The sequence below is a fragment of the Amyelois transitella genome, chromosome 11, assembly GCF_032362555.1.
Source record: "Amyelois transitella isolate CPQ chromosome 11, ilAmyTran1.1, whole genome shotgun sequence".
In the NCBI taxonomy this organism is placed as follows: Eukaryota; Metazoa; Arthropoda; class Insecta; order Lepidoptera; family Pyralidae; genus Amyelois; species Amyelois transitella.
In genome coordinates this window covers 10621103-10648632 of record NC_083514.1, presented here as the reverse complement: position 1 = coordinate 10648632, position 27530 = coordinate 10621103, and the positions used below count along the sequence as shown (strand labels likewise).

The 27530-nt window shown below is 34.1% G+C and overlaps 1 protein-coding gene across 1 annotated transcript in view; it reads right to left on the bottom strand.

Moving 5' to 3' along the window:
- LOC106133279 (knirps-related protein) overlaps positions 1 to 27530 on the bottom strand; it is an 85390-nt gene that overhangs the window by 18686 nt on the left and 39174 nt on the right. The window contains exon 2 of the mRNA XM_060946550.1: positions 2462 to 2539. Within this exon, the coding sequence (XP_060802533.1) occupies positions 2462 to 2539 (78 nt within the window). The remainder of the gene's footprint in view (positions 1 to 2461; positions 2540 to 27530) is intronic.

Genomic DNA, 27530 nt, shown 5'->3' with positions numbered 1-27530 from the left:
TAAAATAAACGTTTTTAATTGTATTTAAAGCATCGCCTTTCAGAGCACTCATGTTAAGTGACCTAAGTAAGAAAGGAACCGTTCAACTAATCGACTTTTCGCTAGAAGTTTACAACCACGATTTCCTTACATAATGCAACAGATATCAATGCAAGTAGAACAATGCGTTGGGCAAGCAAAAGGGAAATGTCGCAGGATGCACGGACGGACGGCCACTCGGCCCACTTACATTTGTCACAGATGTAATATCCTACCGATACCTAGCCTTTGGTAAGCGGAGGTCAGACAATAGTAATGTATAAAAAATAAACGCTGGAATTTTTGAGTTATGAACGCAATCATACACGTCGTCCTGTCAATAGAGAAGTACAACGTATATAAAATCATATTTGGAATTTTCGCATTTACATTTAATATGATGTTTTAAACACCTTAGAGATGTTCTGATTCTCCGAAATCCGCCGAAGTTATCGATAATTTTAAATAAATATTTGGACATAAAAAATTCGCATGTTAATTAAGTATTTGTTTACCAATTAAAAGTATTTAATTGTTTTTTGCTTAAATTCTATTTTATTTGTTGTCAATGAAAACATTATTCATATTACTAACTAGCTGTGCCCGCGACTTCGTTCGCGTGGAATAGTGACTATGAGCAGCGTTTTTGTTAATTGTTTTTAAATTTTCGTAACTTCCATGCTTTCGTCCACATTCAAATCCGCTCATCGGTAACAGGTAAGTATTATTTTATCATCTTCAAATACTTATTCTCAATATTAGTTACCCAAGATTTGCTCAACTTAGTATTGAAGGACGGTCCATTACCCAAACCAGCTGATATGGCCGCAACGAGATATGATCGGAAGGTCGGCTATGGCAGACATTACTCAAGAACGCACTGGCCGGAAAATGAGCATCTTTCCGTGGAAGACACTTCGCAATTTCGGAAAATTCGATCGATATTGCCAATTTTAGTGTTGTGAACTGATATTTTCTCGAGGTCATTTATTAATTTTATAATTATTTATTCAATAAAATATTCATAAATATGAAAATATTTACCTCATTTAATCGGCTTATTATTTAGCTATCTTTTTACTCTTATTTATTTAGGAATTTCAGGAGAGAGACTTTTGAGAAATGGCATACGACACAAGGCTATGAAAAGATAGCGTACTGGTTAAATCTGACGTTTAATAGTATTGGTAATAGTTTAAAAATCTTTTTTATTAGTAAATTCGAGTTTTTTTTTAATTGAACGATTTCATTCATTAGCATTATTCATTAGCAAAAATTAACTGCACTTTTAAAATTGTCTTCATTAAAAAGCGAGAAAACAGAAACTACACACAATTATATCTCAAAATGGAATCGATAAAATTGACCGGAGGTAACATGAAATAACGTCTGTAACTAGACTATTAACTGTTATTACATCAACGTTTTTTGCGTATCGATCGAGTTATTGACGCGAATCTCCAGGACGATCGATATACGAGTAAATAATAAGTGCAAAAAATCTTTATCAATGCTAAGATATTTACAATACGGTGTAAATTACGTCGTAGGGAAGCGACGAGGGAATCGAGTTCAAATCGGATAAGTTAATTATCGGATAATAGATTCGGATATAGAGCGCCAGTTATAATAGTCTGAAACGTAATTTTAATACTATGCCTAGTTAAAATAAATAAGATCATAAACATGATGTAATTTATTTGTTTTATCAATATTTCTTATTACTATCATTTACAGAAATTAATCTGATTTTTATAATTTTTATACAAAACTGAGTTAAATTGTAAAATTTAATAGTGAACTTCTTAAAAAAATTGGAATAAAAAAAATATTATATACATTTTAAAATTTACAACAGCTTTTTTATATTATGATCGTGAGAAATTTTACCAAAGATTAAAAAAAATTGTTTTATTTACTCAATATTTTATTTCTTTGTGAAAGTAGTTTACAAAATGAACTTGCCCTTACACAAATATAGATAACACTTGCGTGTTTCTATTCATCCTTGAGCCCTATACTGGATTTCCCATCGCTTCCGGATTCATTTGAATAGCGAAATCAGTATAATGGGCCTCGTCCAAATACGTATGTTTAGAGTACATTGCATCCGCCGAAAATTGGTCAAATCTTATGCAATATTGTTGTTTATATCATCATTATTTTGCAATTTTTTTTGTGTACATAAATCGGTTGTTAATCTTCAAAACTTAAAATTTGTGTAATTAAAATTTTTTTTTTTTGATAATGCCTTTAAGATTAATATTAAAAAAAAACGAACGAAACGAAATTACCTTACCTACCTACTTTTAAACTTACGGCAGTAAATGCTGAATTCCATAAAATTAATAAAATCAAATACTGCTGAAACTATTATAATTGACACGCATTAATGTATAAAAATATGCATCTATTTGTTAATTTTAAAAATTATATTTCTCACCTTGCATCCTTCACACGTGAAAGCTCCGAAGTGGAATCCCGCCGCCGGCTCACCGCACACTTTGCACTTTTGGTTCATCTGTAACAAAAAAAAAATATTTACATTTGAAATATGTAAAAAAAATTACACTGAACTTCAAAAGCAACAAGAACAAGCATTTGCAATTTCAATTTGACGAGCCGTGTTAAAGAAATGAATTAAACAAAGCGCTTGAACTGTACCAAAAAAGAAAACAAATAAAATATCAACCATTTTGTCGCGACTGAAAATGTGAAATTGTTCTTATCGTTCAATATAAGTGCACATAACTGAAAACCGCCACAGAAACCCAATTCAGTATTAATACGCCATGACCAACCTCACTATTTTCCAATCAGTCATTTAGATGTTAATTTCGAGGACCACGGTGCATGTTATTGCTTGCGATAAATCGTTTTGTGTAACAGTTTAATATCAAATATCGATACGTTGTACCGATTCCGTTTGCTTTGTTGCATCACTAAAAATACAAGTGTTCTATTTATAAATTTGAAATTAGTTTTTGTTTTTAATTATTGTAGTTTCGTACGGACATTGTTTTTCACACGTTGTGTGACAGATTATTTTTGAAATTGAATTTATAATTCTATTATTGAAAATAATTTAATGGCTACGAAGGTTGTAGATTAAAAAACAAATGGAGATCCTACTCAAATCGCGAATGCGAAAGTTAGTAAGGATGTGTGAATATGTGTGTGTGTGTTACCTTTTAATTTAAAAACCGCTGAACGAATTTTCAAGAAAAAAAAAGAACACTAATCTACTTTTTTTTTCGATATTCCCATGGTAGCAAGCAAAAACATAATTTCAAATTGGTTCAAAAGATATTTTTTGTGATTTATCTTACATATGTCTGTGATGTTTACGGGCAAACATTTTTTTTAAATTAATTTTTATTTATTTATGTATACAACATACATACGTAACATACATAGTAATACTAAGACTACATCTATATTGTTTATTCATCATCTATAGTAATTTGTCCCAATATAGCGTAATATGAGGCGTTAAAATTAAACTCAATGCAATTAATACAAAAAACTGAATAAATCAAAAAAGGTAATTGTAAAAATGGCGGCGATTGTCGGTTTTAAGGGACGTGTTAGTGTTCGCTCATTACTGAGCTTGTTTTAATATGCAAATTAGGCTTAAGCTCGGTGTTTGTCAAGCAGATAGCCATCGCTATCAGATACTGTGGGCTTCTGATGGCACCGTCTGTATCGACCCTTTACGTCATGTTAATGAAAAAAAAATAATGTCACTGTATGTATGTATGTATGTAAATATTTATTTCAAATTCAGACAAACAGCTGACTGTTGCATTCCAATTATTGAAGAGGCTTTTGACACTCTCTTTCCCATTAAAAATTAAGACTTTATGACAATATGTTGTTGAGTATAAAAATATACATTTTCACGATGCTACGTCGCAAAAATGTTATTACAACTAATACTTAGGAGTGTGCCATGTGGTTCAGGCACCAATACCTAATAAAAAAAAGAATAAGACCACTCCATCTCGTTCCCATGGATGTCGTAAGAGGCGACTAAGGGATAGGCTTATGAACTTGGGATTGTTCTTTTAGGCGATAGGCTGGCAACCTGTCACTATTTGAATCTCAATTCTATCATTAAGCCAAACAGGTGAACGTGGCCTATGAGTATTTTCAAGACTGTTGGTTCTGTCTATCCCCGGAAGGAATATAGTATACTAAGGAAATCATAATTAAATAGATAATTATAAAATCACGCCTCTTCCCGGAAGACTATCCAATTAACTTAATTTATATTACAAATAATTCTTATCATAAAATAGCCTAGGGTCAACTGAAGTGTTATCCATTGGGAACCCATCCATACACCATGAGTTATCATGAACTGATAGCATGGGAGATATGCTAAATGCGTGGATATATCTGTCGTATATCAGATGTGAGATTAAACTTGGGAACATACATTACATTATATTTTAGTTTGTAAGTTATCTTTGTAATAACTTGCTTTTTCGTTGTTATTTTTATTATATGACTGTTGGCTCTGTCTACCCCGCAAGGGAAATAGACGTGACCATATGTATGTATGTATTTTTATTATATTATTACATATAAATATATTGTACTAGTTGGACTGTTGAGGGTAAATTTTGATTCCTATGGGAATATAAAATAATCATTTCAATTTACTTTGTTCAAATATAGCTTTTGTTCCTATGGGAAATTCTGGAAAAAAGCGGTTTTTAAGTTTAGGTTTAGGGTACGGCATTCGCAATTATAATAATACTTATTTTAGTATGGATTAACTTTCTTTATCAATAATAAGTACCTACGTTTCCTAAAAAAGATAACTTAGTCAAATTTATAGATAACCACTTCAAAATAAAAGTGAATAGTTAGACAATATCCCTGAAACGACTCCCGTCTGACCTCCATGACCCAGTTAACAGAAAGCCCAACATACGAAGTTCCGTAATACATTTTGGTACTATAAATTCTTTCAAATTTTTCTTTCACATAAATTAACATTTATGATGTAAAAGTACGCGTATTTTTTATGATTTACGTAGCGGCCCGCGTGTGTGCGAGGGAATTTTATAATTTATACGAGTTAATCCGTGGAATCCCAACTTCTCGGGGAATTTGAAGATATTTTTATGAGATAAAGGTGTATAAATCAAATATAATTTCTATAGGAGACAAATTGATCTAACTCTAATGTAAGTTCAACACTTGCGTTATGACATTAACGGAATGACTTTATTTATATTGGACGTAAATTAAACGATTTTTTGCAAATTCCCTAACCACAGAAATTAAATAGTTTATGATTGTTTGAAGTTCTCATTCTATACCAGAATTAAAACAAAAAAAAATGTCAATTTCACAAAATGTAAGTTTACACTAAGATTGTTATTTCTGAATAGATATTTTTATCAGTAAACTTGTTTACTTTATCGTTAAACGTATATACAGCCTTTTTTATCGATGTTAATCATTGATATTCAACAAGGTGTACATTTTTTACGTTTTCCACAATGTAACCAATACCAAATCATACGTATCGGCAATCGAAATATTAACAACGCATTTAATGACACGTCCGGACGTACCGTTAAGAATAATTTAAAAATAAACGCCTTAAAATAAAAAGTGTGCGGAATAAAAATAAGAAACGTAGGTACATATATCGTAATGAGAGAAATTGTGAGCTGCAAAAAAGTTAAAGGTAAACTTTTGATGGGACGTTATTTTTATAAAACAATTGTTCTTAATTGTTTAGAAATATGTTGATTGTTGGTGTTTACTTTGGTTGATTAATTTTTACAGTCAACCGTCTAATTATTGCCTGTTTCATTTTCACTTTCCGCTACTATGCACATTCGGGACTTGCTGTCCGCTTAAACTTACTAATATAGATATATAATGAAATTTTAATTCAATTGTCAAATAAGACGATTTATTTTTAGAACGTATCTTGATCAAATAAAGGACGTCCTGGTAAAGGGTCATGTCAAAAGTACCCGAAACCGCCGAGCTTGCATGTAGAGAGTTATGAATATGGATGAAGCGAAGGAAGTATGCAGAGATCGTGGCAAGTGGAAAGAGGTAGTCTCTGCCTACCCCTCCGGGAAAGAGGCGTGATTTTTGATTAGTATAAAATATTATGTTTTATTTTATTCAGACTTTTTTAAAATATCTTGACCTGACCCGTTAAAAGGTATAACTTCTACAGCCTCGTTATTCCGCAGTCATATCATAAAACAACAAATCAATGCGACATCTCGCCGAAACAGCGAGCGGCGTGTACGCATCGTGTCCGATCTAATTTAGAGCGGGGGCGATCAGCGGCGCGATAAGCTGCGTCCCATGCTGCGTGATTTACTAGTCGCTGCGCAACTTGTTGCTCTGTGGACGAGTACAGTTTGTATCGAGGTAGGATTTTAATAATTCTCTCTTATCATTAAGTCCTTTAGTTGATGGCTTTGGAAAGAGCATGTAAGTGATAAATACGGTGGAATGATTTGGAAAAGTTTAACAGTGGCGTAATTATAGCTGTTAGCTGTTAATTTTACTAATGTGTCTACTGGAATAAAAATCTATTGTAAGACTTATCTCACCCATGTAGGTAGTTAAATTACTTAAAAATTTGCATTTTATTATGTAATTTAAAATGTGTAGGTAGGTACGTTTGATTTTACACACTTCATATTACTTTCTTAAGCTACTCGGTCTATGCCTGATAGTTTGAGCTAACGCCACTAATGTATCGTAACATCTATCATTATATATTTAGGTATATAAGTATCATAATAACATAAAATATCGTTGAGTTAATATCTCGTAACATAAGTTTCGAACTAACTTTGAGGCTAACTCAATCTGTGTAATTTGTCCCGCATATATTTATTTATTTATTATGTATCAAATTCCAATAATATAATTACAAAACCTACTCAACTTACGCTTAGTAGTTTGAAAATACGCGACCGTAGAGCGGTACATCGCAAGTCTGCACCTGTATCGGCGATTCGCGACTTGCCTCAGATAAACGATCGCTAGCCCAACCGCTAGATTCCAACTTGTCTGGGAGATTTATAAGTCTGTGGTATTTCCATTTAGCCTCGTAAGGCTCGCGTTTTATTAGTCGAGATGAGCTAAACGCAGTGAGTGTGTGCACAATGGGCTTGTAACTTAGTGCACTTGTAAACTAGCGATTGCTTCGTAACTTCGTATGCGCGGTGTTTACCGAAATCTACTTTATATTAATGTATTTTTTTAATGGTTCCGTGTGGTTACCGGCACCAATGAAAAAAGAATAGGAACACTCCATCTCGTTCCCATGGATGTCGTAATAGGCGACTAAGGGATTAGGCTTATAAACTTGGGATTATTTTTTTAGGCGATGGGCTAGCAACCTGTCACTATTTGAATTCTACGAGTATCATTAAGCCAAATAGCTGATGTATTTTTTTCATTTAGTCGTTTCAGCTGTACTGGAATAAGTTTGTCTCTTTTTTGTACCCCTATTTAAAGAAGAAGTAAGATTATTTTATTTGCAATAAAAATATTTGTTCATTATTTTTGAACGGATTTGAGTTCTGTTTGGATTCAGCTATTATTTCATTAAAATAATGAAACTTTTTAAATAAGTTGATCGATTTTCTTACGTTTCTTAAATCTTCCATCAAGTCTGCAGCAATGCAAGTCTTATTTTACAAAATGAGTCTTAAGATTTTGTTGCAAAAAATACATAAAGGTCAGTGACCCAGATAAGTGGGATTCCCTTGCATGGTCGCTTCCAATGCGCACTTTGTCTATCTGACCGTGAAACGGTACGCGACACCTCGATCCCTTCCTTACGACTTAATTAATTTGTCATACATAGTAGCCTTTTTTCGACCATGAATAACAATTAATTATCAGTCGTAAAGATATGAGAATAAAGTTTAAAATACAAAAAGTTTCATATGTGTATTCGAGCGCGCGAAATGAAAGCTTATGACGCGATGCGATTTGCGAAAAATCGTGCCGAAATGGTTGGACAAAATATAGTGACAGCAGAAGTATTATCGCTACAATTAATATTAATTTATTAGCATATTAAAAATAGAGTTTATACATACATACATATGGTCACGTCTATATCCCTTGTGGGGTAGACAGAGCCAACAGTCTTGAAAAGACTGATACGCCACGCTCAGCTATTTGGCTAAATGATAGAGTTTTAAAGTCATGAAAATAATTTATTAAATCTTAATGCCGCTTTCAACATATGTAAGTTGAAATAGCATACAAGAATTTAAAATATTTCATGCCAAATAAAAGGTAAAATGTTCACACATACGATATACACATTCATACAAACTTATTGAGCATTATCCTAGAATAAGTATACAATAGTTTCATTGATCTCTTTTTATTCTTTTATAAACGCTTTTGTAGTTTAGCAAAAAGAATTGAAAGAATATTGCTTAGCTGTACCTACTACACTATATTATAAGATCGTTGGAATTAATATTATTTATTTTTTAAATAATCACATAAAAAACATTTGCGTTTAAAGCGTCACTTCTGCACCCTTACTTTTGTAAACTTGGTTGACATTCGGCAATTTTTTAATCATTTATCGCGGATAAGATCTGGACGTTTAATTAGCATATTAATTACTTCATATTTCGAGGGCTGGAAGTAACGTGGGTCTTTTGATTTATCGCAAAGGGTTTGACAAATGACTTTGTCTGTACGTTTGTAATTCTCAGCATTCCGTTTTGTCGTTAACTTTACTGTGACTTTGACTTCGTTTATTCAATTCTTGGGTTTAATTAATTTATTCCATTATCCATACATGATTGAAAATGTCAATGTGATAGTCTGTCTGTAGATAATGTTTTCACGGGTAGGTTTTCACATGTGACGTCAATAAGTGATACCTTGTATCCAATTTTGAAAATAAATCTATTCTATTCTGTTGCTGGGTCGATTTCGTTAATTTTTTTTATCAATATATACTCATATTATATAAAGTCAAATAATTTCGCATTTTTGAAAATTTCAGGTTTTAATTCTGCGAGTCCAAACCGGTTTGTGCAACACAGTTAATATACCTAGTGAAAAAATAAATAAATCATAAAACTTCTCATCGAACCCGGGACCTTTCGTCTCATCCCAACCGCTACTCCACAGTCGTAACAACCACTCAGATCACATTGTAAAGACATCTAATATCGAGTAATTCCGAACTGGACACACTAAAGCGTGTGAACCGCGCGCGCCCTGTCATTTGCGGCGTCATTACCTGGGCCCTGGTCGTCGTGGGAATGTGGGAATCGGGAATTGTAGCAGTGCAAGGTCAGGCCGAATCATAGTATAGGATAGAGTACTTAGATAATCTACTGCGAATTAGCCACACCTTGGATGAAATAGGTCCATACGTATTATTACATTTTTTTTCAATTACGGGTTAGACACGGTCAATAGTCTTGAAAAGGCTGAAAGGCCACGTTCAGCTCATAGGTTCATATTAAATTACATACAAGGAAATTGAAACAAACATTAGAAAAAGAATGCAAAAAAGCATAACTTACATTACATGAGTTAACATAATATAAAATGTTTGAATTTAAAATTTAAGCGATAGGCTTATAAACTTGGAATTCCTCTTGTAGGCGATGGGCTACTAACCTGTCACTATTTGAATCTCAATTCTATCACAAAGCCAAACAGCTGAGCCTGGCCCATCAGTCTTTTCAAGACTGGTGGCTCTGTCTTTTTTTTATAGCTGAACGTGGCGTTTCAGTCTTATTGAGAGTAATGGCTTTGACTATAACGCAAAGCAAGACGTGCCTATATGTATGTATGGGGTCGATGAGAAAATGAAACTGCTATAGGGTTGAAATAATCTAAGTCACCTTAAAATAAAATATTATGAACTAGTTCTTATCTATGTAAGTAATTATTGCAAATGATATCACGACATCTCAATCCAGACAGAATCTAGAAGTGGGATGAATCGAATAAAAAGAAAATTAACCTGAAGAAGATAACCAAATTATGGTCAGCGATAAAAAAACCCACCATTGTCATGATTATCCAGTTAAAACCGGGAGTGTTTACTAGTTTTACCTTCGAGGGCATATCAAATGCGGCCTATCAAAACGAAATCAGCTTTAGCTCCGCTCGCCAAAGAAATATGATAAATCATATTTTGATTGACGCTTATACTCGTTTTTTTTTTGTTAAAATAGTTTTTATAAGGCTTTATTAGGTAATTACGGTGTTAGTGCAAGATTGTGTGAGAAGATGAATTTGTATGGGAACAAGTGTTTGGGAAGCATACATTGATCAAGAACCTCCTAATTTCTAAAGACGGTAAACATACGATATTCGTGGTGTAGTGGTTATTACATACATACATATAATCACGTCTTTGTCCCTTGCGGGCAAGACAGAGCCGACAGTCTTGAAAAGACTGATAGGCCACGTTCAGCTGTTTGGCTTAATGATAGAATTGAGATTCCTAAAGTCACAGGTTGCTAGCCCGTCGTCTAAAAGAAGAATCCCAAGTTGATAAGCTTATCTCTCAGTTGCATTTACGACGTCCATTATTCAACAACTGTATCTTTGTACCTATGTTTGACAAATAAATTGATTGATTGATTGAAAAAAGAGATGGCGTGGCCCTATTCTTTTTTCTATTGATTCTGGGAACCACACGGCATCTATTTACCGCTGTACAGGGTCGGGGTTCAATTCGTAGTCCAGTCAAGTACTAATTCAGATATATTCTTCCGTGGCTTATGGTGTGTTTATTTAAGAAAATCCTTTAATAAAATTGCCGAATAATATAATAACTTGTGAAAATCAGTGCAAAATATTTTCATCAAATTTAACACCTCCAGATTAGTGATTTCATTATTAAGTTCATTTAATCTTTATCCCTATTAAAGGCGGTCAAATAATTAGTCTCGCTATATTTCGAACACAAAACCTTGCTAGTAATTTTACCACTAATCCATTGAGGGTTAATCAAAAGTGACATTACCAAATCACTATCAAGTTACCTGGCTGACTATTTCATAGTCAGAGCCTATAGTTCTCTCATCACTTAGGTCTCTTTTTAGCCCAGTTCCTGCGCATTACGAATTGGTCTCGCCCACTTAGATTTATACTTTGTGAGAACCAGACGCTTGTGTTCTGGTCTAGACTATTTATCTGGGACCCAATTCTGATAGATTTTTCTTGGTGCCGTGTGGTTCCCGGCACCATTACAAAAAAGAATAGGACCACTCCATCTCTTTCCCACGGATGTCGTAAAAGGCGACTAAGGAATAGGGCTTATAAACTTGGGATTCCTCTTTTAGGCGGTGGGCTAGCAACCTGTCACTATTTGAATCTCAATTCTATCACAAAGCCAAACAGCTGAGCGTGGCCTATCAGTCTTTTCAAGACTGGTGGCTCTGTCTACCCCGCTAGGGATATAGACGTGATCATACGTATGTATGTATGTTTTCTTGAGTCTGGCAATAAAATGTGTGATTCCCTTACCCTCCGGCTCTCAGATATACACGCTCACTGTACCTTCCATCATGAACTCCTGTCCGAATTCTATCATGGTGGCATGTGTGCTAGAAACAACATAACACTTCCTTCTCTTTCACTTTTAGACAAATGCGCATACACCACAAGATATTTTAATTTTATGTTAGTTACGTTTCTGAAAATTTCTAGAAATGACTAGTACAATATTATCTTATTAACATCTCGAAATTAATTTTCATGTATAATTACCTATACACTATACACATTACTACCATGTTAAACATTCTTAAAACTCACATTTTCAAACAGATGTTTCTTATAGGAACAACAAACAATTACGTGTCATGTATCTTGTTAATTGTTAGAATAATTCGTTTTACGAAAGCAATGTGACGTTTTAATATATCGTACCTAATTAAAATTTTGATATTAAAATTACCACGTGTCTATTCAGGATATTCCAAAAAACCTTTCCTTATGAGATAGCACCGTCATTATTAACATTTCATTCAAAGTTAAGGTACTATTCCGCATTAATCATAGGTACAGATTTGTATTAAAACACTGCATTACTTTGAAGTGAAACTATTTGCCGCCGACTTCGTAATAAAGTCAATTTATCAACATTTCAATTAACACCATGGTTAACTGGTCTATCCTTTCTTGTCCGATTGGCGAGCGAATCGGCCATTTTGCGAAATAACCGATTTTGTAAAGTACGATTGAGAAACTGGGCACGTTGGAGCTCATTACACGGCCAATTTTTATTTGATTTGCAATTAAGAGAATTTGAAATATAATAATACTATTATTATTAATGGCGGCCTCCCTACTTTGCGTTAATTTCTTGACTTGGACGAATATTTGTATTTTTATCGTTTTATACATTTAATATGTATGAAACGATAAAAATACACCATTTAATAAAATTACCGCATTTTGGGGTTAACTCTTAAGGATTAAAGTGGATTCATTACTTTTTAAATAAAATACTTCTTTAAATATTTACAGAAAACAATAGTTTTTGTGTTTTGAGACATCTTTAAAAGCACGTGCCATCCGATGGTTAAGTGAATTTTTAGTGTCCTATCGATGGATTTTGCAGAAATTCTTATAAGATTCATGTGACAAAACTTATTTATAAAAGCAATGAATCACTTAAATAAAGCATTCTCAAAATTTGAAATTTAAAAACCGTACAAGTGAAGGACCGCAACTAGTGGAAAAATATATCGATGAATGAGATAAATCGAGATATCGAGTGGTGTTGAAATAGATTCCCACTCGAGTCGCTATGACAGGGCGTGACAGCCGCCGTCACAACAAATTGCGCGCTTTAGATTATGATCTACTTGACAACATCTTGCTCTATGGTTATTTTACTCTGTATAAAATAGAGTAAAGTTTATATTTAATCTGTATTGAAAATAATTAGAGAACCAAACGATATTTCTTAATTGTATATAATAAGAGATTTTAATTTGAAGTAAGAATAAGTTTTCAGCTCGTTCATTATCATAACGCAAAATTATAATGAAGTCAAAATTAAAAACAAAAAACAATAATGTATATATCAATACGAGAACACCTTAAGATACCCAAGAAACTAAACATTATTAATGAAATTCCACACTAATAATATACTTGATTGACAGCGACCATAGCTTATAATTCATCCATTAACCTCACATCCCTGCGAAGGCTGATATTTCGCGCGCAAAATGAACTCGGAATTTACGCCTCCAGATTCTATCTCGGATATGCGATCACATAGGAATAACGTGGAACTAACCCAGTGCGGGGGTCACGTGGGGTCACAGCGGTTCCCATAGGCAGTAATGACAGCTATGTCGACTGAACTTCGCTATCCCATCACTAATAGTGTGCGACGTGACAGGAAGAAGTCTAATTTTAATGTGGTTTCGTTGCGAACTATATTTTGGGTTAAATTTTTATTTCTTGTTTTTTTTTTTAATATATAAATAGGTTTAGTTTATAAATGATGTCTTTTCTATTATTAAGCGATTTCTTTGTTTTTTTTTAAGAAAAACATAATTATTGTTAAAATTCTTCGAAGTAGCTTTGTCATTACTCACATGATTGTCTTGTGCTGATTTTGGTTACTTAAGTAAAAAAAAATACTGTTTTCGTAATAGATACATTTCTGTCTGTCTTTAAACCAGATAAAAGTAATTTTCTGATAAGTTCACGAATGAAACCACATAAGATCAATTACTACTCTAAATTAATTAATTCTTAAAATCATCATTAAAAATATCGTGTAAATTAATTTATTACATGGTAAAAAGTAAATAGACAAACAACGTGGATAAATGTCCAATCACAATGATGGATCCCCAACCAATGCAATTAGTGTTGCTACCAGATTAATTAGTCGAGTTAATAAGTTAGTTATTATCGAGTGTGTTTTACTAAGATCATCAATATTCACATTGGACGAGACAGGTTCATTGACAAATATATTGTATTTTTTTTACATATATATACATGATATATTAAGTTAGAGAGAAGATTTTAAGCACTTGTTTTCTGCTAAGTAAATCCAGAAATAATAGTATAATCTAAAATCAATAAATGAAACAATCTCAGACATAAATGCTTTTGATTTAGTCTGTAAATTATTACGTTAATTATTATTTCTTATAAGATATTTTGTTGATTTTAATCATCGTTTTTGATATAAGTATGTTGGCTCACCACAGAATGTTTAAAATAAGATTTGAAAGCAACACTGGCTATTATTTTATACCACCTCTTATACTTGGAATGCAATAAAAATAATTCTGTGTTGTTGTATCTTAGTTTTAATAATGCTCCTCTGCTGAACCCAATGGTAGACCGTTAGTTAACGCTTTTAGTATCAATTCCGCATATAATACTTTACAAATTATATTTTGCACAATAAAGTATAGATAAATAAATTAAAATAATATCGTTATTTCTTCCGAGTAACTCAATCATAGACATATTTTCCATTAATGTTTTATGTTCATTCATAACTCGACCTTTCTCTTCGCTAGTTTCGCACTGACCATTTCACTCGTCCATTGTGAACACAGTTAATGATTGTTTAAAAGTGATTGAGCGATAATTTATTTGACAATAAATTAGGTTTAGCTATGGCGATTGTCTCCTAACTGTAAATCATTAATTAGCAGGAATATAAAATATATTTCTAAAAGATAGAAATTTACTGCTTATTAGTGTGTTTTATTAAGTATGTTTATTCTGTGTTAAAACTCGATTCGAAAGTTCTATTCGAGTAGGCACGTATACAAGTATATAACATACTAGCTGTGCCTGCGACTTCGTCCGCATGGAATAGTTATTTTGGGCATCATTGAAGCCCTCAAGGATGAATAATTTTCTCCGTTTTTTTTACATATTCCGTTATTTCTTTGCTCCTTATAGTTGCAGCGTGATATTATATAGCCTAAAGCCTTTCTCGGTAAATAGTCTATTCAACGCAAAAAGAATTTTTCCATTCGAACAAGTAGTTCCTGAGATAAGCGCATTCAAACAAACAAACAAACTCTTCAGCTTTATAATATTAGTATAGATATAAAAGTGAGGAATGCACTTAATAATATGATAGGTTAATTATGGTCACTTGATCAATAATTTGTGTTTATGATTTACTACGATTAAGGAATATAAGTGAATTCCATAAGGATCTTGCACAAAAATCAGTAACGATTAAATTTATTATTTTATTGTTCTATGTCTACACCTGTCAGATATGTATAAAACATGGCAATATAAAAACAATGGGTCGTGTGGAACAAAATAACAATTAATGCGTTCACGGTGGTCGGCCCGACAGCGAATGCAAACAATAATGTAAATACAGATGTATAACTCGTTAAATTTTACTACTAACACCTTGCAAAAGGTAGGTTATTGCAGTATAATATGTACTTCCATATCTTTTTTAAGTACGTTAGCCGTAACAGTTATAACATAAATTTAAGCATTTCCGATTGCTTTTAAGCAAATATTTCATAAATATGATCCGTAACGTCAATTATATATTCGACATTAAAACTGTAACATACGATTTGAAGGCCTGTGCAGATAAAGTAAAACATACATTCTAAGCTAGCCTTAAAGTAAGTTCGAATACTAACACAAATACCCTACATTTTATGATAAACTAGAGAGCGCTCCCGGCTTTGGAAGTGTGAATGGAAAAATCCCGTTGTCTCCCGTTCCAGCGAGAATTTCCAAAAATCCTTTCTGAGCGGATGTCTTCTAGTCACAATCTACCTTCCTGCCAAATTTCATCTCTATCGACTGAGTTGTTTTTGAGATTTTGTAATCAGTGAGAGTACTTTTCGCATTTATATATATACAGATAAATATTCGTTCGTTCGTTTTCATCACGCTTTTGCCAGGATTCTGGACCTGGCACCAACACAACCAAGCAACTTCGAAGCAACCGTCGAAGGGTTAATTCTATGTTGTCTTTATTTTGTGTTGTTACACCAAGTTCGGCCGAGCACGAAAACGGTGCTACTGACTTACACGCCGCAACTAGATTGTCGGTTTAACGCTTGTTTGATTAACATTTACATGCTCTGATGCAGATTAACTTATCTTATAATTTAGCTATTTTGTAGATAAATAACGATTCTAGATGTTTTTACAAGATTTTTGCTTAAAATTCACGTTACACTTTTTGCTATCGATTAAATTAGAGATGTTTTTTACATTTGGTCTTGAAATAACTTCCGATTCTGAGTCTCAGAATTATGTTTTAAATATCTACGACTAATAACGATTTTTACGCATAGCATGCTTCGTCATTCGGATAGATAATTATCCGTTACAGTTATTGGAGTATTTCATTTAAGAATGGCTCAAATATCTTGATGATTCACATGTTCAAATGCGGGACCCGAATCAGTTTTTTGACGAAGATCCATTTTATCAGCGTTTTTTGTCATTCTTTTTGCATAACTACGCCTTTGCTTTGTCATTGGTGAAGCAAAAAGTGGGCATGTGCCTTTTCAAACAAAAATGTCCCATGAATTTATCATCGATTTCACCTTTGATCGGAAAGGATTCCGTTAACCGATCGGTTATCGATAAAAACGAATGATTTATTGCACCTAATTGATATAATTCATGTGCACAGTCCCCGGGACGTCTACCCACGTGGGACTTGTCACCCTGACACGCAACTTTCTGACAGCCCATGACAAATTGTTGTGACAAAATATTTCAACAGTTGCGTCAAATGATTCCAATAAACCCTTGTCAATGATCGTGGAATCCATATTCATTAATTGTGTTCCACAATCTATCGATTAAAAATAAAATCGTATTTTATCGATAGGACAATAGAACAGCCGTATGCGCGAAAAGAATGACATTGCGTTCTTAATTCAAATTTTCGAATTTGAATGAGTCCGCGCGGGGAATTATATAAACTAGTGATGTGAAAAGAAAATACTAGCTATTTGTAGCATGACTTTGCGTTCGGTCGCATATGCAACTGCTATGCAGATGCATTTCCAGTTTAATATATTCTGACTGTTACATGCACGTAAATACTTATGTTAGCTTATGCTTATAATTTATCGCGCACTGAAATAGCTGTGCTTTGGTATTTTAATTCGAGCGTTGCACATGTAATATTAATTGTAAGAAATATCAATTTAATCATGCGTATTAATTAACGAGCGGTTTCATTAATCAGTATGCGAGTTAAATATGTAAATAAAAAAGAAAATTAATATTTGAAAAGTGTATTCTTTGTCAAATTCTTTTTTTTTTTTTGGTTCCATCTCTGACGGTGTAGACAGAGCCGAGAGAGAAATTAAAGAGGAATCACAAGTATAATAAAAATCTTTTGAAAAAATCAAGGGAGAGTTTATATCATAATTCAATTGATTAGAATTTATTTAAAAAGTTTTTATTACAGATTCAGGTTACAAATAAGGAATGGCGCCCAATATGAAGAGCGGAGACTTTCTGATCTATCACTCGAATGTCCATTAAAATCTTCGCGGTTGTCCGTTAATTTCCAGTTTGACAAACTAACAAATAAGTGTTATTAGACACGGATTTAAATAATACACTGGATTATAGCTTTCTATCGATTCTTTGTCGCGACCTTTGGCCCACAAATGAAGCGATGACTGGCCGATACTATAATAGTATTACAGACCAATAGACCGATTATTCTTTTTTTTTTAATAATACTCCTATTGTTTGAAGTAAGCGATACTTTGCACTCTATTCCGTTAACGTGCCGTTCCGTTGGCGCGGCTTCATTGTGTATTTTTTTTAAATTGACATGAGAACATTGACAGGTGTCAGTTTCGTGATTGGTTTGTGAGTATATTTTAATTGAGTTATCAAGGAAATTAGAAAAAAATATATAATATATTATATACAGCAGGTACAATATTTTTTTACAAATGTTCATTTAATAACTCAAGTTGAACTAAAGTTGATAAAAATCGAGGTAAACTACCTATTTATTATACTTAAGAAACATTTTTTTTTGTATAATAATTATACAACTTATTTGATTAAAAAAGTCGAGTGTTGAATTCTGATTGTAGCAAAAAGAAATAAAGATTAAATCTCTGTCGTAGCCGTCAAGACAAATCGCACTAACGAAACCGTAGCTTAACCCAAATGTACGTAGTGCTTAGTCACCCGCTCGCCCACTTCCCATGACAATTGTCGACCTGTGTCGCGACCACGGAACCGCATCTTTATAGATCATCTGTGGTTTATCACACGGTCAGTCTATGGTTTAAGCGATGATTACCTACACATTTTGAATCGAGGTAAATATTGGTTAGTGAGAATATTTTATATTGAACTGGTAAAAGGCATCTTTTTATGTACGGTATTAAAAAAAAACGTGACTTCGGAATTTTTAGAGGCTTACGACTCTGTCTACCACGTAAGGAATGAAGACTATAAATGAAAAGCATAGGTACTCGTATATGATTTTGCGCATGTAATATTAACGGTAAATTTTTTAATTATAATTACTTGTTATTATTTAGCTTTTATGCGGGGTTTTGCCTCTTTGGGAATTTCTAGAAAAAGGCAATGCTCTGTGCCATATTTGGTCAAAATCTATTCAATAGTTTTGGAGTTCGTTCGTTACAAACATAAATACGACATTTTTCACTATACAATATAAGTCTGGATAGGTAAATGAACAACATACACATGTGAGAATATTATGTCAATTTGTCATGTCTGTATGTCTGTAGTGCCTTATTTAGTAGGCGTAGTAAGCTTGTGAACTTCTTAGTCATAGCATATGTTGTTGTAAGCTTCTAAATGAGGCTGACTTTCGCAATTACGGAGGTGTTCATAAGGCTGTGTTTCCAATAAATAAAAAAACAAACAAAATACTTAAGAAACATTTTAATAATTACTTTATTATTTTCTCTTAGAATGTTTGTTGTGAAAATAAGTCATTAGTTAAAAGCTTAGGTCTAAAATTAAAAGGATCTGAATAAATTAAGTCAGGAATTATTATTTTGAAGTCACTTTATAAAACGCTGAACAAATCTGTATAATATTCAGACGTGACATGTGGTTTTATTTATATTTTTTTACAGCAAAAGTATCCCATGTAAACCCAGCCTAATAATTGAATATTAACACCGATTAAGACGTCCAAGGCGTGGTTTATTGTCACCGTAACAATGCTTCCGGAGAATCGAATCGTATCCGAATACAATGTATCGATTCCTACGCGAGTGAGCATATCATTACATATTGCTAATTGCATATTCTCGATTGCGTAATCGTCTGGTGACGCGACGTCTGAAGGATTTTATGTTACATACATTTAGAAGATCTTTCTATAATTCTTGTAGGAAAATTTAAATAACTGTTGGTGTTCCTCTGTGAACTAAGAAATGACCATAAGGTTTATTTCTTACACATACACATAATCACGTCTACATCCCTTGCGGTATAGACAGAGCTAACAGTCTTGAAAAGATTGAGAATTGAGATTTATATAAAGTGACAGGGTGCTAGCCAATCGCTTAAGAAGAATCCCAATTTTATAAGCCTATCGCTTAGTCGCCTTTTACGAGACAAAAGTGACCAAGAGTCAATCAGTTTCCAGTATGGGTAGTAGTAAATCAGTCACTTTTTCTAACGAACGATTCTTTTCATAATACTTACGTATAATGAATAGAAAATTATTTCGTCAACTTGTACTCTATTAGAGTAAAAAGTTTCTAAAGAAATGTTATTCATTGTTTGTAGAAAGTCGATTTATTTTCACCGTTAATTGAAACGCTGTTACAATAATAACTCGTATTGTCAAAACACAATTGTACTGTTACACCAAACTCAAACAAAGTTTGCAAAAAGCGCGGCGCCCTTTCGAAACTTTTTAAACGGTTTATTTTAAAAAATTGCGAACAATCCTATAACAAGTTATAAAAAGGTCCAACAAAGACTAATTACGATTTAAAAAAAGAATCGTATGCGCCCGCGCCGACAAAGTCGTCGTAAAACTGATCTATTCGTAGAAAAGAAATTTGCGCAAGCGTTTTTGTTGAAGGTAACTGCGCTAGTACGAGTATGTGGAGAGTTTACAATGTGTCCCGAAATACCAGTCCATTCAAAAAAATATTTTCCCTCTTGTAATACATGTCAGATTTAATTAATATAAAATTCAAAATTCAAAATTTTCAAAAAATTCAAAATTTTTTTGAATTATGAATTTTGAATTTAAACATGGAGCAGGACATTATTAAGACCATGTTAATTTTGCGCGGGTTGCTAATCCTACTACTATTATAAAGGCGAAAGTTTGTATGGATGTTTGTTACTCTTTCACGCAAAAACTACTGAACCGATTACCATGCAATTTGGTATGTAGGTAGCTGAAGACCAGAATAACACATAGGCTACTTTTTATCCCAGAGTTCCCGCGGGATTGATAGGGTTTCCATGCGGACGAAGTCGCGGGCGGCCTCTAGTCTGTAATATTTTTAGACACATTCGGCACAAAATTTGGTAAATAAATTGTCTGACTGTGACTAACCTATGAACGCGCAGCTGAATTTACTAGTCGTTGTTTATTTGGGAGTGTAAGAAAGAAATAATGGATGATTTCCCGAAATTTATGTGGGATTTCACTATTTAGGAAGAATAAGTATATAATGTTTCCATTTGTTACAGTATTTCGAAAGCAAATATCAATGTCAACTTAACCTACAATCGGGTCAGAGAGAGAATTCTCGAAACCTTAATACAAAAATTAGAGGCATGTGCATTGTTTTTCTTAATTATGTTTCTTTTATCGTGTCCTGTTTGTCCTTTCGAGCCAGGATATTAATGCGGTGAACATTCTAAGGAAGTAAAATCATGAAAGCGCAGTCATAAACATCACAGCACAAGAGGTTACAGGGCTATTCAGAAACATATTTGTAATAATCATTTGCAACAAAACTATTCAGTAATCTGTACTCGAGTAATTGAGTTTTGAATATTAAGCGATTGAGTGTAGTCTGTTTTACAACTTTTGATATTTTACGTCGGTGTTTAGAAATTAGAGAATATGATCTCGTCATGCTGTTAGATTTTAAAGGTTTATTCATTGCAATAATACTATTATATGTATAAAGTGCCGTGTGGTTCCCGGCACGAATAGAAAAATAATAGTACCACTCCATCTCTTTCTCATAGTTACCGTAAAAAGCGACTAAGGGATAGGCTTTTAAACTTGAGATCCTTCTGTTAGGCGATGGGCTAGCACCCTGTCACTATTTGAATCCCAATTGTATCATTAAGCCAAACAGCCTAACGTGACCGATCAGTCTTTTTAAGATTGTTGGCTCTGTCTACCCCGCGAGGGATATAGACGTGATAATATGAATGTATGTATGTAATAATAGTGTTACTTAGATAAAATTACGTCTCTTTCCCGGAAGGGAAGGCGGAGACTACATCTTTCCACCTACTTCTCTCGCCTTAATCTGCATTCATAACGCTCTATATGAAACTCGTCGGGTTTGGCCCTTACCTGGCTTTTTACCAGGAGGTTTCTGATTTGATCAAGGTGCGTTCGTCTTAGTCTTCTCGTTTCAAAATTTCCAATCACACACTGGAAAAGTAGTAAGGGGAACATCCTTCAAAATATACCTATTTAATTCATGATTTCCAGATTTTTTTCAATGAATTTTGCAAGTAGGTACTGGGTGGTACGAATCGCGCATGCGTTAAATGCTAACTACTGATTGGTCGCGCCGGCCCCGCCTAGCGTTGCGCAATCCAAATACATATACATACATTACATATACATTTTTATATATAGACAGTTATATGATTCAGTATGTCGTCTCGTCTCTCTATCAATGTAATTAATTTATGTTTTCTTACTGGCTTTGTGTGGATTGCATCGTGGTTGCATCCAATATTATTACAACGATAACAAAACCAAAAGAAAATAATACTAACCAAATGTTTTGGGAATAATGTGTATCATTAATTAGGCAGCATAAAATGAAGATTTAATTAGCTCCATCAGCAAATATAACACTCTTTTGGCAAAGACAAAATTTATTATGTAGTATATCGATAAAAAAAAATATTATTAGAAATCTTTGAAATTTGTTGAAAGTTTTAGCTAAACATACATACATACATATGGTCACGTCTATATCCCTTGCGGGGTAGACAGAGCCAACAGTCTTGAAAAGACAGAATGGCCACGTTCAGCTATTGGGCTTAATGATAGAATTGAGATTCAAATAGTGACAGGTTGCTAGCCCGTAGCCTAAAAAAGAATCCCAAGTTTGTAAGCCTATCCCTTAGTCTAGTTTTAGCTAAAAGAACCCTGAAATAAATCTCACTCTTTCGCACTTACCAGCTAGGTATATCTATCTCAGCTGTTCTTGATCTTATAAGTAAACCAACATTACCTTTACTAGACTGCACTTGTAAACAGTAGAAACAAGATAATAAATATTCCCCGACACATGACCAAAAGATGACGCGATAAAGATCAGGGGATATTAGAAAAACGTTATATTTCCCACACCTGAGCGCGGATTACCAATGTATTCAATCTTATGGTAGATCGCAAATCTAGACTACACACCGCTTGTGGTTTGTGCCTGTTGGATCTATGTCTTCTATCCCTCTTTATCTCACGTATTTGATGCATTTTAGGCGAAATAAGATATAATATGTAGGTAGGTATATAAAACAAACAAAGAAAAAATACGGCAATAAAAAATATAGCAAGATGAGATAAACGTTATATTTCCCACACTTGAGCGCGGATTACCGATGTAATCGTTTAGATGTAACTAAAACACAACTTACGAGCAAGAGACGTATATTTTCCTTATTGAGTAAGAATATCCAATATTTTCCTTGATCAAGTAAAAACATAACAAATACGTGTTAGTCTAATACTTGATGACATATTTTGCACAAAAAAGTACGGATTACCAAAATAAAATGCTCGAGAAAGCGGGGCTCAACTCAGTAATCCTGTTAGGAGCAAACCGGCGCAATAATTCATAGATCCAAGTGGGCTCGCTGGATCAATATGGATGAGGCGCCCGCGCATTCAAGTGTCAATGCGCGCGCCGATCTGTCCTTTGTCGGCCCTCATAAAATAAACCGTGGATCAGGTACCTTTTTGTTCGTTTATGGTTGTAACTTGACGTTTGTATTTTTGATGTACGGAGTAAAGACGGTGGTTAAACTTCTTTTTTTAACATGAATTCAATGGAGCCTGATTTTTTTTTTAACTTGCGCGGGTGATGCAATACTTATATTTTATCGAAATGTCTACATAGCAAAATAAATATAACCATGAATAAAATAAAAATATACAAAAGAAAAGTTTACAAATTTTATTTTTACCATTTTCCAAAAAGAATGTTCGCACTTAAGGTAGAGTTTTTATTGTAATAATATTATTAGTGCGTTTGACTTCTTTTGAATCTGCCTGATGGTAAGCAAAATGATGCCTAAGATAAGACGGTGCACACAAGCTCAAATAATGCCTATTGACTCTTGCTTTGGAAATCCCCAGTTATATGTATCGGGGAAGAGTGACGCGGGGAGGGAATTCCAAATCACAGCCGTTCGCATTATAAAGGACTAGCTATGCCCGCGACTTTGTCCGCGTGGAATAGTTATTTTGGGCATCATTGAATCATTTGCCCTCGATGATGAATAATTTTCCCCGTTTTTTTTTTCATATTTTCCATTATTTCTTTGCTCCTTATAGTTGCAGCGTGATGTCATATAGCCTAAAGCCTTCCTCGATAAATGGTCTATTTAACACACAAAGAATTTTTCAATTCGAACCAGTAGTTCCTGAGATTAGCGCGTTCAAACAAACAAACTCTTCAGCTTTATAATATTAGTATAGATTTAGCGAATCGCAACGTGCGGAGTGTGGGGATATGTACCATGTACCTACGGGTGGAATCCCTGTCTGAAAAGAGTTTCAGTTGCGTCTTCACTCATGGTCCGAATATGACAATGACCCGGGAATAGGAAAGTCAGGTTTTTTCACGAAGCGATTCACGTTTGACCTCCAAGCATGGAACCAAACCTTAATGGTTCTGTACATTGGTGATAAGTCTACGCAATGAACAAATGGAAAAAAGTATGACTGCCTGTTGAATTATCTAAAGGACACGAGACATAACTATTATTTAACAATCTCATCAACATCTTCTATCGATCATTACTGCATAATCTAACATCAAGGCAACTTTGTAACTTTGAGATAAATTTAGCGAAATGACAAAGTATAACTTCGGCAATACCAATGATCTGGATTGAAAAGAAAATAAATAAAGATAAAACTTTAGAATACTCATGAAATTTAATTATTGCTTTTTAAAATAATAATTAATCTAATTAATTTAAAAAAATATATTTTAATATATCCATTTAAATTCTATTTAGACGAGTATTTTAAATTTACGTTAGACAATTTTTTTTCTCGTCTCTGTTTGCAAGAAGGTAAATTACGTAAGTTTTTTTTTAATACTTAATTAAGCTAATTGATAAATGTGAACTTCTCATGAAAGAGTCATAAAATATTCAATTTTTTATCTTTTCAATTTCAGAATAAAATATGCTGACTAGTATAAGTATGATTTAAATATACGTCGCTTCTATTCCATATCAAGTCAATGTCAGTAATATGAGTTTGATGAGCAGTTATTACTGCGAGGGTCGAGTGAGCGCTGCTCAAGGTTGTACGCAGCCTAAGAGTTCAAAGTTAGGTATAAAATTGTGACCTTATTAACAGGAACTTTATAGATATATTAAGGAATAAGACTAGCTTCCGATGTGTAAAAAGGGCAGGCTGAAGAAATCCTGGTTTGACTATGATGAATGGACGATGACTATGATATCTATGGACTAGAAACCTGTCACTATTTGAATCTCAATTGCATCATTAAGCCATACCGCTGAACGTTATCTTTCAGTCTTATCGAGACTTAAGGCACTGTGCACCCCATAAAGGAAAAGACGTGATTATATGTTTGTATCATGGTATGTATCATTCGTAAATTGAGATTCAGATAGTGACAGATTGCTTGATCGAAATTTTTCTTTGGCTCTGTCTACCCCGTAAAAGAAAGAGATGACTGAAATGGAAATGATGACTTTTGGCCCGGTTTGATCTGTCCTCGGCGGGTGACCGCTTACCACGACCATAGTTACTTCATATCCGATGTCAACTACCGTGACGTGGTACAGGGGGATAAGAGGTTAAGTGGTTTCAGTTGGAAGTGTGCAGAGATCGTGGCAAGTGGAAAGACGTAGTCTCTGCCTACCCCTCCGGGAAAGAGGCGTGGTTTTATGTATGTATGTATGGTTTCAGTTTGATATCCTACTGGGAGTTTTGAATTCGATAGCTTTTTTGATCTGGTTTGTTTTTATCAGATATTTTATCATAATTTTGGGTATGACCTAAGTAAGTTAAATTACAGGCCTTTTATTTATATATCCTGATCATAGACAGGTGCAAATGAGTATAATTTTATCTTATTTTATAAAAAGATAAAAAGATATTTCTGAAATTGGGCATAATAAGGAACTTAGTCACTCTGAACTGCCAAGCATAATTTTGTCGGGATAATACAAAAATGTGAAAGAAAATCTGACCATGGTTTAGAAATTCAATTAAAGATTTCTTATCAACAAGCATGTAAGTCCAGTCAAAAACTAGTCATGTCAGTATCCGAGCACCCTGTGTATCGCTGCGCAGACGCATATAATCTCGCATTTGCATCATCGCATCCCGGACGGCTGTTTCTATAATCGCCGACAACTGTTTGATAGGAAACGCCCGGATTTCGCAAATCGTCATTGTGTTAAGGTCACATGTACTGGATAGAACAGAATAGAATAGATTTATATTCTTACCGTGTGGTTCCCGGCACCAATACAAAAAAGAATAGGACCACTCCATCTCTTTCCCATGGATGTCGTTAAAGGCGACTAAGGTATAGGCTTACAAACTTGGGATTCTTTTTTAGGCGATGGGCTAGCAACCTGTCACTATTTGAATCTCAATTCTATCATTAAGCCAAATACCTGAACGTGGCCATTCAGTTTTTTCAAGACTGTTGGCTCTGTCTACCCCGCAAGGGATATAGACGTGATCATATGTATGTAGATTTATATACAAAATTGGATACAAGGTATCACTTATTGACGTCACATCACTTAAATCTAATTATAACTACTACCGGTAGTAGAAGATAGTACGGTGGGCTATGCTCAGCCAGCAGCCTCGCCGCACAAATTAAGAGATATGAAGGGAGTCAAGAAAGCGTGAGCTGTTAGAGAGAGAGAGAGACAATAGGACTCCGAACATGATTCGGTTCATATGACTGGAAGGTTGGTACAACCATGGGTGGTGGTGGGATCGCCTTGTTTGGTATATGACAGGTTGCCCTGGGTATTAGAACCCTGTGTACTGTCTTTGATAGAGACTGCATAGTCATCTTCGTAATGTGGTGTTGAAGGAGGAGTTACACAGACTGCCTTCCGACTTCCTCTGACTCGTGTTTTACGACATCCATGGTAGTCTCTGCCTACCCCTCCGGGAAAGAGGCGAGATTTTATGTATGTATGTATGGGAAAGAGGAGTGGTCCTATTCCTTTTTTTTATTGGTGCCGGGAACCACGCGGCAATATTTGTTAACTAGGTTAACTAAGGCGATTAAGGGATAGGCTTATAAACTTGTGATTCTTCTTTTAGGCGATGGGCTAGCAAGCTCTCACTATTTGAATCTCAATTCTACCATCAAGAAAAAAGCTGAACGTGGCCTATCAGTCTTTTGAAGACTGTTGGCTCTCTCAAGACGTAGAGTAGGATACAGACGTGACTATATGTATGTAACAATGCTAATGTAAGTACCGTAGTTCTAAAAGACGGTTACTACTGAAACAATCGGCCTACAAATCTACCGCGTGTCCTTTACCATAATTCCATTATGCTATTCTTTAAACTCCATTTCCAAGCAGTAAATCTTAGCAATGTCTCATGAATTCTCTCTAATTCAAAATCAAAATTACTATTACTTCAACTGGAGTGAGCCTCGCAAGTGTCCAACTTTCTAGTCCACTTTTAATACAGTCATTAACCCCTTATTTTTGTGAGCATAAAACTCAAATTTCTATAACGCTTTCATTGGTTGGTTTGCGAAGTATTCCGCTTTTTCATGGTAATTTGTGCCTTCGAGGTCAAGAATAGGGTTGAGATTTGTGTATGGAGGTGATATTTCAAGGGCCGTAGCTACTAAATGGTAAGATGCACTTTCTGCGCGGTTGGGTCGCGGGATGCGCCTAACCTTTCACGCGTGGTGTGTTCTACAGTGGGTGCGGTCTTATATTTTATGATTTTATTGTTATTGAAGTGAAAATGCGAGAGGTGTGTCGACCCTATAAATAATGATTGTGTGTTTTACAATGTTGCTGTT